Source organism: Penicillium subrubescens (genome assembly GCF_028828155.1).
Source record: "Penicillium subrubescens strain IBT 31985 chromosome Unknown utg000005l_segment0_segment0, whole genome shotgun sequence".
NCBI lineage: Eukaryota > Fungi > Ascomycota > Eurotiomycetes > Eurotiales > Aspergillaceae > Penicillium > Penicillium subrubescens.
In genome coordinates, this window is record NW_026643155.1 from 2,211,403 (window position 1) to 2,224,577 (window position 13,175).

At 50.7% G+C, this 13,175-nt stretch overlaps 4 protein-coding genes across 4 annotated transcripts; 1 reads left to right on the top strand and 3 right to left on the bottom strand.

The window, feature by feature from the left end:
* Positions 1-1,043: 1,043 nt before the first annotated feature.
* N7473_007325 (putative extracellular thaumatin domain protein) lies at positions 1,044-1,595 on the top strand (the record flags this gene model as incomplete). Its single annotated transcript, XM_057153265.1, has 1 exon — positions 1,044-1,595. The coding sequence occupies one exon, from the start codon at positions 1,044-1,046 to the stop codon at positions 1,593-1,595; it is 552 nt and encodes a 183-aa protein (XP_057007603.1).
* Positions 1,596-3,725: 2,130 nt separating this feature from the next.
* On the bottom strand, positions 3,726-7,931 carry N7473_007326 (putative ABC efflux transporter; the record flags this gene model as incomplete). Its single annotated transcript, XM_057153266.1, is given in 3 exon segments — positions 3,726-4,632; positions 4,690-6,091; positions 6,102-7,931. The coding sequence occupies 3 exon segments, from the start codon at positions 7,929-7,931 to the stop codon at positions 3,959-3,961; spliced, it is 3,906 nt and encodes a 1,301-aa protein (XP_057007604.1). The 3' UTR covers positions 3,726-3,958.
* A 798-nt stretch (positions 7,932-8,729) lies between these two features.
* N7473_007327 (HpcH/HpaI aldolase family protein) lies at positions 8,730-9,853 on the bottom strand (the record flags this gene model as incomplete). The annotated part of the gene is made up of 5 exons (XM_057153267.1): positions 8,730-8,884; positions 8,953-9,295; positions 9,369-9,497; positions 9,558-9,678; positions 9,786-9,853. The coding sequence occupies 5 exons, from the start codon at positions 9,851-9,853 to the stop codon at positions 8,730-8,732; spliced, it is 816 nt and encodes a 271-aa protein (XP_057007605.1).
* A 418-nt stretch (positions 9,854-10,271) lies between these two features.
* N7473_007328 (uncharacterized protein) lies at positions 10,272-12,161 on the bottom strand (the record flags this gene model as incomplete). The annotated part of the gene is made up of 3 exons (XM_057153268.1): positions 10,272-11,143; positions 11,208-11,620; positions 11,716-12,161. 3 exons carry the CDS (start codon positions 12,159-12,161, stop codon positions 10,272-10,274), a joined length of 1,731 nt encoding a protein of 576 aa, XP_057007606.1.
* Between the last annotated feature and the right edge of the window lie 1,014 nt (positions 12,162-13,175).

The window sequence follows — 13,175 nt, forward strand, 5'->3', positions numbered from 1 at the left end:
CATATGGATTATGGCTACTGCCGAAGTGACTTGCCATGGGTAGAAAGCTGTATCCGTCAGACTTTTTCCTTTTCATTCGCCTTGGGAATTGGGAGAACCGCGGATGGGCGCGGAAGGGATGACGTATGGAGAGAAGAAGAAAGAGAGAAAGTGGCTAATTGCCACGGCGGGTTTATGTGGTGGCTCTAACCATCTTTTCTTTGAAGGGAGGCAATTCTCACGCACTTTTTGTTTCTCCACGCCCACCACTCCCGTCTCCCGACAACTGGTCTATTCTCCCACTCTACAATTGAACAACAGCCTATGCCAGTATGCTAGTGACTCACCGTGTTTTTATTGACCGTCCATAGACCACCAGACACGTCAATTATTGATCCTCATCACACCGCATATCAAAATTAGGGTATAGCGGACTCGGTATACGAGATGGGTAGAATCTATGTATCTGTTCTATACCTCCAATTTCTCAATTTCTCCCATTTGCTAGGCGACACAACTCCCCGGCTAATTGAGTCCAGACATGCCCATTAATTCGAACAAAAAAGGCCCTAGGGCCTGTTAATGCGACGTTAGGCCAGACCCTTCGAGAAGTAAAACTAAGAAATCTACTCCGTATGATTCGACCATTTGCCTCTACTCTGCCCCACTCCTTTCTTTTTTGCCTTTGGCGCCAGGAGATCCACTTGTTATCCACAGTCCACTTGTTCCTTGATTCGATCCATGGATGACCGTTGCATGGCTGGGCCCGCACACGTTTTTTTTCCTGATCGGTACCTATCCGGGGCGACTGAATAGGACCCTGTTGAAAGTTATAAAGAGGCCCTGTTCATTCCCTCTCAGGGTCCTTCTTCTCTTCTTTCAAACAAGTCTCTCATTCTCTCTCTTTGAAGACCACTCTCTTTTCAACAACCCTCGGGTTCCTGCCTTTCATTTCGAGATCGATTCTCGATTGCATTCTTTATAGATCCGTCGATCAGACCTACTCTCTCTATACCCAACCTCAAAACCCACGGTCTCTACTACATCACTCTTTTATTCTCAAAATGATGTTCACCAAGACTTTCGGCATTGCCGCTGCCTTCGCTGCTCTGGCCTCTGCCCTCCCCTCCGGCATGAACATGAACAACATGGTTCGCCGCAACAACACCGTCCCCGCTGGTGGCTCCGTTCTGATCACCAACAACCTGAGCCACGACGTCTACGCCTGGTCCGTCACCGACACCGTCGGTCCCATGCAGGTCCTGACTGCCAACGGCGGTACCTACAGCGAGGCCTGGAAGACCAACCCCAATGGTGGCGGTGTCTCCATCAAGTTGGCCACCGACCCCAACCAGTCTGATGTCCTGCAGTTCGAGTACACCCAGGCCGTTGACACCATCTTCTGGGATCTCTCTTGCATCGATATGGGCGCCAACTCCCAGTTCACCCAGTATGGTTTCGCTGTCCTGCCCACTGACTCGACCTCTTCGTGCCCCTCGGCTGTCTGCAAGGCTGGTGACGATGCTTGCAATGCTGCCTACCTCATTCCTACTGATGACCACGCCACTCACGGCTGCCCCATCAACACCGGTCTGGCTTTGACTATTGGCCAGTAAATGGTTGCAACCACATTCATTATCATCTTACGACCTTCGTTTATACTTTTCGCAACCCCATTTCTGCCTTCCTGCCGGTTGACCCGAGCACTCCTTTAAAGGGTCTTTAAACTTTCTTCTCTTCGTCTCACCTATATCCACCCCTTCCGGGCTGGTGATTCGATATCGCCCGTTTTTTGTTATCGTTCGAGCTTTTCTTCGTTCCACCCTAGTTGGTGGCCCTTTTTCTTGTTGATTTTGGAAGACCAACATGTTCGGTTGATTCGACATGCCTATCTTATTCCCCCAAGAGTGCGCGGGTTGATTTCCCCGCCGGGGCAGGACGTCGTCTACGAGCTATGATGAATCTACTTTTATGCCCACCTTTTCTTCGTTGAATACCCCCCGGATCAGGACGATGAGGATTTCTCGATCTTCTCTGGAGTTTTATATTGGGGATGATTGAGATAGATTTATAGAGATTGAATGATTACATTCATGATTGACTTTACTTTGGATTTATATTGAATTATCTCCATTCTTTACAGTAAAAGTACTTCCAGTGTCGACTGCCCCTACTATCCTTGACAACAACAAGAATTCTCTTACTCCCGAGAACAAAGGTATGAGCAAACCATGACCACACCCAAAGATGAAACAAGGCCCAAAGACCAAAGACAAGAAACAAAAACCCCTCACCAGTAAGAAAGCAACCAAAATGACTCTCCCACACTCCCATTGGGCCCAAAAAAAAAAAAAAAGGAACAGTGGAACCGCGCGCGAAACAAAACAACCAAAAAAAACTCGAATCTTGAAAGAAAACTCATCTCAGACGATCCCTCAATCTAGACCCAAGTGATAGACAGGCACCCCCGCCAGTCCAGCATCCACCTGGTGGTGGAAGGAAGAACAAAGTCCCCGATTCGATCGCCAGCCTAACGAGCCCCTCCCTCCCCTCCTCGCCCTCCGATTCGTGGATCCAAGACTAGCGCCCTGAACAAGTTACAAATGGTGGATCAGCTAAGACTCCGCAACACCGTTTTTGTGTGCGGCGATTCGCAGAGGCCCCTGTTTTTCGTGTTCCGGCGAGTCGGTTCACGATGGTAGGCCTGATGGGGGAAGTCAGAGGGAGGGATTCTCACTCTAGGCCCAGGGCGATATGTCGCGGACTCCACTGGGAAGGGTTCAGCGAATGGTGGCAGATCCAGGGTAAGCCGGGATTATGTCCTGTTTCAGGGTGTCAGGCTCAGGGCATTGTTTGTGAATTCTTGGGTGAGGGGGCGGTTTTTTTCGAGGATGAGAGTTCTCCGCTGGACTGGACATTGTGCCTGATGCAGTAGGAGTATCCGTGCTCGTGTCCAGGGACACTGCGTTACTGTACCTGAATAATCACAAACACTGTAATTATTTGCCCCACTATCACACGGAACTCCGTGGAAGAAAAGGGATGGAAAAAGGTACATGTCCATTCAGAAGCAACCGGGACCACTCGTTCCTGAGTTGTCAAGTCTGGTTCCGTTTGACCCAGAGTATGCCGAACACTGGTTTGGTCAGTGAGGGGAATGGAATTCGGTGTGAATGTTCGGTCCCGATGGTCTTCATTGTTGGGTGAACCATTCTACGAAACACTTTTTTGGTTGGATCGGCCAATCAGACTACTTTTGGCATCTCACAAGATTGAAAGAATTGAAAATACTCAAAGAACTCGGATACTTCTCAATGGGTCAACCACAAAGAGCGGCACTTCTGGAAATTCAGCAAAGACTTGTCACTTTGTCACTGCCGTTGTTCTGCCCCTCTGCCAAGAGGTCGCTAGTTCTTGGGGCCAACACTAGAAGGGTCGAGAACACCCCTCCGTTCAAACTTTATTGACTCTATTTGGACTTGAAATTTGGGAAATCCGATCGAGAAGGAAAAGGCGATGATTATCCATGTTTGGAGAGGACTGGGCAGATTAGCCGGTCGGAGAGAGAATGTACACGATGCTCGCCACCGAGTTCTCTACGAAAATTTGGCGAATTAGAACGTCCATGGATACCATCAGCCAGGCGCTCTTGATTGGTTGTCTGTTCACCTTAGGCAGCGTTCCAAGGCTCATTAATAATATCCGATCGAAAGGTGGCGATGTGTCGAGTTGTGGCCACCTGCTAAGAAGGGTCATTGTATACACTCCGGCGGCCTCCGACGAGGTTACTATAGTGACCAGAAACTCGATCGGATTTTTGTGATATTAATTGTCCGCTTCGACGCGGAGATTATGCACAAAGAATGAATATAAGATGTACAATGTAAGGTCAATATCAAGATCCGATCCGAATTAGATTGGAAGCGCTTCAACTATGAGCAAAGGGTATCAACCAGGTGCAAATGCAAAAGAAACAAAATCAAGCCGATTGCCTCGACTGCCGCCACTCGCGCCACCGCTCCATCATGCGATGCGACCGCATCGCCTTCAGAAATAGGTATGCGACCAAACGATAGATGATCGTACACACCCCGAGCGCCAACACGTTCATGGGCCCGTTCTTGTCAAGGTTATACAGCGCGAGTACATCATCGCCTGTATTGATCGGACAGCTCCCATCCGCCAGCTGCTGAGACGGCGTACAATCAAACATCTGCCCATGCATCGAGTACGGCGCCAAGTTGGCAATAGCATATTTGATCGGCGACAAGTGGTTCAAGCCCTGGAGAACCTCGTTGACATTCAGACTCATTACGCCGCCGAGGATTGTCGAAATAGAGAGCAGAATCGAGGTGACGTTGACTGCGAAACCGACGTGCGAGAACAGCGTGCAGAACATTATTCCCACGGACTCGCCGCAGCTGATGATGCAGAAGCAGTTGAAGGCGCTGATGAGGAACATTTGCGCACTGCGTTTGAGGTTATCTGCGAACGCGGCTAGCACGCCGAAGACGAGAGCCGAGATGATCTCAAAGGGTATCTCGATGGTTGTGTAGGAAAGTATGAACGTTTCGGCAGAGTAGCAATTGTCGGCTTCTTCGCGATAGAAGACGTCCCGCTCGTTCGGGTAGATTGCAATGTTTTGAAGCATGCCTATACCGATTAGTATCTGATATGTTATGCATCAAAATCAAGTGCTTGATAACTCACCCACAAAGTACAAGGCGGCAAACTCCTGAATAAATCCCATGCGAGATTGCACCGCCGCATAGTCATTCTTCAGCGGCGCAAAGAACAGCGCCATGATAATCGCAATACCAACGATCTGCATCGACCGAGCCATCACGAGTGGTGGCTGACGCCAGAAGTTGAGGAAGGATCGGTGTAGCACAAGCGGGAATGTCACACGGAAGGGCAACATCTGTCGTCGCAGACTACCCAACTCCGCCGGAGTCGCAATTTGAGACGAGGTTCGCCCGAGTTGCGGTTTTGCATCGGTCCAACGAGAAATGAGGTGCTGGACACGTTCGCGAGTGATGGCCTCTCGGTCTTCTTGTTGCAGATCGACAGTGATCAGGTCGAGCACAAAGTCTGCGGGGTTGGTCGTCTTCGGACATTCGTGGCCCAAGTTTGAAAAATGCGGGAGCATCTGTTGTCCCTGGCCGGCGTATACGGGATAGCCTCCGCGAGCTAGAAGCAGAACTTGTGAGAAATGGGAGAACAAGTCTGATCGCGACTGATGAATGGTCATGATGAGCGTACGGCCTTCAGCTGCGAGCCCCTGCAGAACTTCAATGATGGACATCGCGGTGAAGGCATCAAGACCAGACGTGGGCTCGTCCAGTAGAAGCACCTTGGGGTCTGTGAGAATCTGGATCGCAATAGTGACTCGGCGTTTCTCTCCTCCACTGATACCCTTGATCAGCTCGCTCCCAATGAGATTGTCGGCGCATTCTTTGAGGCCCATCTTGTACAGAATCTCCTCGGCTCGGCGGTTCTTCTCTTCGCGCGTCATCCATGTTGGTAGGCGAAGTCCCGCTGCAAACCGCAAACTTTCGCGCACGGTCAGCGAAGGCATAAGAGCATCATCGTCCTGCGTCACAAATGAGGTCACCGAGCGAATCACATTCTCGGACGGCACGGCCCCGTTGTACAGCATTTGCCCGGTAACACGATACTGCGTACTAGCCGAACCATGAAGCCTGCGAGCAATCGAGTTGAGTAGCGATGTCTTACCACTGCCAGACGGACCCATGATGATATTCAACTCTCCGGGGTGGAACTCGGCGGTGATCGGCTGCAAGATTTGAAGTTTCTGCTTGCGCTTCCACGGCAGCCGTCGCTTTCGAATCTCGAGAGCATATTTGTCTAGCGAGATAGCTACTCGCCGCGCCTCTTCGGCAGGACGAATCGCGATCTTAGCCTTCTTCGCTGATGGATCACCCTCCGACTTTCGAGCCTGTGCGATGTCAATCGCAAAGCGATTGTACTGCAGCAACAGACCTGCAAGCAGATAATGACCGAGCGTAAACGCGACGAGGATCACAATCGGTCGCCAAATCCAGTTGGATGGCATGCCCAGGCTGTCCATGATGTACTTTCCCCGTATACTCTCTGCATACCGGGTCAAGAGGGTCATCGGAGTACGGACAGTTGTAAAAATGCCCAATTTTCGAATCCCCGGTTCCGATAAACTCGTTCGCGCACAGTGCCCCAAAGATATAGAACGTGTAAGCGCACCACTTGAGCCATCGAACATACACGGGGATCTGCTGAGACTGCACAAAGTATCCGCATGCAAACGACTGCAGCGTAAAGCACATGTTGCCAACAAGACTCGCCCCTGGGAAACTCCTCGCCACGCCAATAGACACCGCCGCAAACGTCACAGCGATGTAATGCGTGAGCAAAGTCAGCGCGAAGAAGATGAAAAACTGTCCAGGCTCGAGACGATAGCCCACCATGAAATAAAAGATGATGGAGAAGAGCAGTGGCACGGGGAGATCTTCCAGCGGGAATCGAGCGACTCGCCTGCTCAACAGGAACGCTGGCACACCGACAACACCTTCATTGCGTTCGCGGTCAAAGAGGCGGATATCGATTGTCAGACGGTACGTCTCGTACAGTAAAATCAAGTATCCGTTCAGACTGCTAGCAGTATACAGGCTACCCTGGCGTGAACGGATACCGGCGAGACTCTCGTCGAGCTGCAGAAAGATCCAGCCGTTGATTACAGCCATGCCAACAGCTTCGAGAAGACTGCCAGCGACGCCCATTGGGTCGCGGATGGTCGTTGTGAATGTTCGCGACGTGAGGACACGGAACTGTCGGCGAAATGAAACCTTCTTCATAGCTCCAGTGTCCACGCCTTCCAAGGCAAGCTTCGCTGGTAACTTCTTTTCGGCATGATCCACCGCTGCTTCGGATTTAGGCCGAGATTGCCATGCCTCGCGGAGATTTTCAACGCGGACGTGAGAAGCAGCTTCCAATTCTTCGGTTCGATTATCGATGGCAGCCAAGTCAATGAGATACTCAGCTGGATTGACAAAAGGAGGTAGAATATGGCCACATTGTTCAAAGTGCGCTACCGACTCGCTCACTGGGCCACTGTACAGAGCAGACCCGCGAGCCAGCAAAATCACATTGTCGAAGAGACTCCAGATTTCAGAGCGAGGCGCGTGAATAGAAACGATTACAGTGCGACCGTCTTGAGCAAGGCGCTTCAACGTTCGGATAATTTGGAAAGCGCTGGTTGCATCGAGACCCGTAGTTGGCTCATCGCAAAAGAGTACGGATGGGTTGGCCAGCAACTGTACACCAATACTCGTGCGCCGCTTCTCGCCTCCACTGCAGCCTTTGTGTGCGGTCGTTCCAATACGAGTATCAGCGCACTCTTTCAACCCAAGTTCGAGAATGACCTGCTCCACTATGGCGCGGCGCTCTTCCTGGGTCGTTGGCGGTGGGAGGCGGAGATCGGCCGAGTATCGAAGGGTCTCGCGAACGGTCAAAGTTGGAATGAGAACATCCTCTTGCAGGACGTAGGCGCTGCGGACGCTGTTGATATCGGTACTTCCATTGAAAGTCGTGCTTCCAGCGACCGTCGCCCGAGATAGGGACATGCGACCAGCCATCAGGTTGAGAAGAGATGTTTTACCAGATCCACTGCTTCCAATGATGGCTGTCAAGCTGCCGCTGGGCATCGCCGCGTTTACTCCATTGAGGACTTTTTTCGAGGTACCTTCCGGTTTCTGGCCGCGCATGCGACGCCAGAGTTGCGATGCCTCCCATGCCGATGCGGCGGTGTTGATATCAAGAGAGAGATCGGTCACATTGACATCGACTGGATTGACCGCGCGTAGTGACAAGTTGTACACAGCATCCTGAAGGGCGGCGTCGAAGCCAGCAGCCTCCTTGTGAATGGCAAGATCGGTGATGATTTCGTCCTTCTCCATCGCGAAGATTAGCTTCAGACTTAGAAATCCCCAAACAGCGCTTCTCCTAATACTGCAACGTCATTTCCAGCTTTTCGCAAAGTTTAGACCGAATCTTGGTTTGCTCTCAATGAAGTGAGCCGCGATTGAGAGGAAGGCGTCCAACGTAGGAGTCCTGTTGAGTCTGGGTACTCTAAGATTGCAGGAAAGGAGAAAACATCATCTCTCATCTCTAGCGCGACGTTGTTTTCACGAGCCGACAGAAAGCCAAGTCAGGTCTTTTGGGGGAAATCCTCCGGGCTTTCGGCCCACCATCATCCCCGGACTATAAACTGCCCCGTCACCCGCAAACAGTCTGATTGGTCAAGTTCCTCTACATCCCGCCTGACTAAGCACACGTGGCGCCGTGCTTCGAAGCGAGGAAGACAAGTTGGCCAATCAGATTGTGCGATCGGAATAGATGAGGTTTCGATGATGCTCGTTTCATATGACGGCATTTGATGGTTCTGCAAGGGGATGAAGAAAAGCGAGAAAATTATTGTAGTGTATGTATCTTTTCATGGGCATCTTGCTCCATACAGCGGATACTATAAAGCCAGATGCAGCTAAACACGAATGCGAGAACTCAGCCTTACCTGAATAGGATGCTGTAGACAATTACGCCGACCAATCAAGTAGCTAGCGTCGATCTATCGGAAAAATGAAGGACCAACCACAATAGGGGATGGTTTGATGGGATTTGAAATGAATAGACTTTTGCTAGTTTTATAGATCTGTTGTGTCTATCTCATTCAATATATAGAACGTTTTCAATGATGTCTAGTAGCCCTGACGAGGACCTCCCTGCACCTCCTCTCCGTTGGCAGTCTTAAGCTCGTTCAACATACCAGTCCGAATGACACCAACATCAGTGTTAACAGAGATCATATCAAAGCCCTGCTGGGCACGGTTGCGAGCATCATTGCCGTCAGAGCCTAGAAAGTGCCGATGTTAGCTATGCCAGTTCTCAATATAGTTGAGGTCTTATCCGGGGACCACGTACAGAAGATAGCCGCCTTCTTGCCAGCGTTATGGGCAGCAGTCAAAACCCGCTTGATAGCAGCCTCGTGCTCCTCACCACCGCGAGTGACGTTCATCTGCTTAGCGAGATCGAAGGGACCGATGAAAAGGACGTCAACACCGTCCACAGCAGCAATCTTCTCCACATTCTCGACACCAGGACGCGACTCGATTTGCACGCAAACGGTCACACTAGCGTTCGATTGGTCATCGTAGTCGGCACCGGGGTTGACTCCGGGGAGAGAGTGGGGAGCGAACATGGGACCGTAGCCGCGAGTGCCCTGGGGCGGATAACGAGTGTACTTGACAATATTGGCGGCATCAACCTGTGGCGGGCGGAGAATTGACTGTTAGCTTGTCCTCCTGAATAGATCAATCTGTAGTTCGGGTCATACTTACTTCAGAGTGGCACATGGGAGTCATAATTCCATGTGCACCAGAATCGAGAGCACGCTTAATCATCCATTCCTCACCCCAGGGCACCCGGATGATGGGGCTGGCATTCTCATGGCCAATGGCGTTATTCAGCTAGAACTTATATGTCAGTTCTCCACAGCATTGATTACTGGACTCAGGCTGATCACTAACATCATAATAGTGCTGGTCGGAGATCAAGCCGTGTTCCGCATCAACCAGAACCCAGCTAAACCTCGTTGAAGATCCGGAGGCTCCGTGAAGGATAGTCTTAGCAAGGCCAGAGCTGGGGAGACTGCACATTTGCGTTAGCCTTCCGTCTTGTAGAATATCCCCTCCATCCTCGCCTTCCAACGGAGGGGTCCGCCGGACTTCGATCCGAGTCAACCAGATTGAACATACGTGAGCCAGAAGCCAAAGGCTGGTGTAGAGCCCTGCAGGCTTGTGCGAATAGCGGTAGAGAAGGGCATTGCGTAGATATATTCTTCTATGTTTAGTAATTGAGGAAGGGAAGAAGTGTGAATTGATTCTGGACGCAATCCGGACAATAAGAGGGGGGTCACCCCCCAAACGTGGGGTGGCAGCTCGGGATAACAAAAGCCGACCTCGGGAAATCAGAGTGACGGGTACCGCAAGCTGCGGGACCAAACTCGGGGTAACTCCGGATGCTTACAAGCCGACGCAAAGCGATTTAAGAAGGGGAATTAAGCGAGTTGATGGTTATGGCTTCATGATTTAGTATCTAAGCGAGTCTACTAGTATTCCATACTTAGATCATAATCATGATTGCAAATATTGATTACATCGAATTAGGGATGGGCTAGTTCCCAGATATATATCCCTAGGGCTACAGACGTTTGTAAGTGCCCTGCCACCCAGCTCGTCCTTCTAACAATAGGTCACATTGGAAGCAGCACGAGTGATCACACCTGCATCGATCAATCGCTCATATGACCAGTAATCCCTCTGGGTACCCTGACCATCAACAACGGCACTGCTATTGTGCTTGGCATTCCAGAAGGTGCCACCCTGGACATAGTAGCTCCAAGCGTAGCGCTGGGTGTCAAACAGCGTCTTACGGTTCGAGAAGGTGTTACTGTAAAGCGTCTGCAGAGCCCACTCACCAACGAAAACGGGGAACTTGCCATCACCACCAAGCACCGAGGCTTGACCGCAGATCGCGCCGCTGGCCCACTGGGAGTAGACACCGGAGGCGGCGAAGTAGTACACATGGGTATCGATCACCAGATTGGTGCCGGTGGCGAAGTAGGGAGACCAGTGCTCCTCGCCGAGGAAGCAGTCCTGAAGCATGAGCGGGATACGCTTGTCCACGCGGGCAATGCGCGACAGAGCACCTTGGACATAGCGAACAACCCAGGCAGTACCGTTGGTAGTCATGGTCTCTGCGGAAGCGAACTTGGTCGGATTATCGGAGGCTTCGTTGATAGGAGCCAAGGTGAAAGCCCAGGGGTATCCGGTCTCAACAAAGAAGTTCACGACCTCGTCAACTGCCTGCAGGGAGTATGCCAAGTTGGTGCTGTTGAAGAACCACGAATCGTGGCCAATTGCCTCGCCAATATCCAAAGAGTTGACACCACCGGGCAGGGAGTGAAGACCAACAATGACGCGCATGTTGTACTTCTCAATGGCATAGGTGGCAATCTTCTTCAAGTACTCCTTCTGATTGCCGTGGTACAGCTCAGAGCCGGGGACCTTGATCCAAGCAGCGTAGGTTGTCGGAATGCGGAGAATGTTGACACCTGTTTTTGCATTTTTCGTAAGTGATCACAATGTATAAAGATGTGCATCGGAAAGAAGACTCACCAGTCTTTGCCATCTTGTCAATGTCCTGGGTCGTGATATAAGAGGCATAGTGGTGCTCAATGACCGAGGCACAGCGAGAGCCCAGAGACTTGCAGAAGCTCCACTCATCATCGGCATCCGGGGCATACTGATCCCACCAATATTGGTTGAAGACCTTCTCCAACTCGAGCCAACCTCCCAAGTTGACACCATTGGCCTTGAACTTGGTCCAGTCAGTCCATTCGCCAGCAGCAAGGGTGGCAGTAGTGGAGGCAGCAGTGACTGTGTAGGTCTTGGTTGCAGTGGTACCATGGTGGACCGTGGTCTTCGTGAGTGTATGCACGGCAGTGTTTGAAGTCGAGGCAGTGTAAAGAGCAGTGTTAACCCCGGATCCGACAGCAGAGCCACCGGCTACGGGTGCAATGGCGTCAGTCCTGGACTTGGTTAGCTACATCAAATTGGCACATTGCTATTTCATGCGAAAATGGAGTCCGCGAGGCATCAAATATGAATGTAAGGGGAAACTTACGGCTTGGAGTTTCCCTTAGTTCTGACCTCAGTCAGGACAGGGCGAGTGCTTGCATCCGAGGCGGAAGTCTCCTTTGCGCCAACTTGAGTCAAGACGGTACGAGTGACCTCATCCGAAGCAGCGGCAACCTGCTGAGCAGTAATAGTAGCGGTGGAGATAGTCTTGGTCACAGTGGCGATCTCGGTTGCATAGACCGTTGTGTGCAGGTGAGTCGGGGCATTAGTGCATTCAATGAGAATGGTATTGTCGATAGTGACGACAGCATTCTCCTTTAGCTCAACATCAACAATAACGGGGTACTCAATGATGTTGACAGAGAGATGCAGGATCTCGCCGGTAAAGATAGAATTGGAGCAAGCATTTTCAGAAACCTGAGAAGATCGAAGGGCGGCGGCAGCAGCAACTCCAAAAGAGGAGGCTGCTGTGGCTACTTGAAGCAGACGCATGCTTATAGATAAAACGAATGACAGTGGCCGTAGCCAAAAAGAGTGACAATGGTCAAAACGAAAGAAATGAATGAATGTTTTACAGAAACCCAGAACGAAGGGAAAGAGCATGTTTACTTTATACTCATGGGCCCCTAGGATATTTTGGCGCCGATTAAGCTAACACAACCAGTGGATCATTGGATCCGCTGGAAAGCAGGGTGCTCTATGGCCAATATGAAATCAAGGAAGCAGATACGAGACAAATCTGGTAATACAGACGCCACTCCAAACTGGTTGGTGATACCAGACTTGAAAGCTACGAGCGATGGGAAATCTCCTGCGGGACTTGGGGCTGAATAGAAGCAAGTGAAGGATCCAATCATGGCGGTGAAAATTATCATTTTCGGCATTATCTCCATTTTGATTGACTTGATTTGTCGTGCGTAAGCGAGATATCTCATGATATACGCCGGGAAAAATAAGCGTTACCCATTAATAACCACGTGGAACCCAGGCAGCTCGGAAAACCCGAGTGAAGCTTGGAAGTTCCTACCGAACTGGATTTGCTCGGAAAAGTGGGACGCAATTAGTAAAAGTGCCGCTTCGGCAGGGCAAACTACTAAAGTTCTGAACCGATCCCGGGTTGCCGACTGTGGCAGATCGGTGCTCATTAGGGGAGACTGCTAGCTATTCTTCGCTTCTCAAATGCATGTGCCCATTAGGTGATACTAATAGGATGCTGGCGACTTGAATGAAGTTTGAATAATGATTCAAACAGACGAACAGGGCCTGGTGGATAGCATATCTCTCTTTCTTGGTGCCTAGTGTCAAGTTTGAGCTGAAGAATCGCGATATTCTCGGCAAAAAATGCCTAGCTCCTTCGATGTGGATACTCAATTCAATAGCGCGAACCGTTTTCTCCCTCACTCAATGGTAAACCTAGCCATTGAGGAACCTTCAGTTCGGCTCCCATTACTATCACGCCGAATTTTTCGGGGGTAGATTGGCCGGAGGACCCGTCTTTTTCGCTGT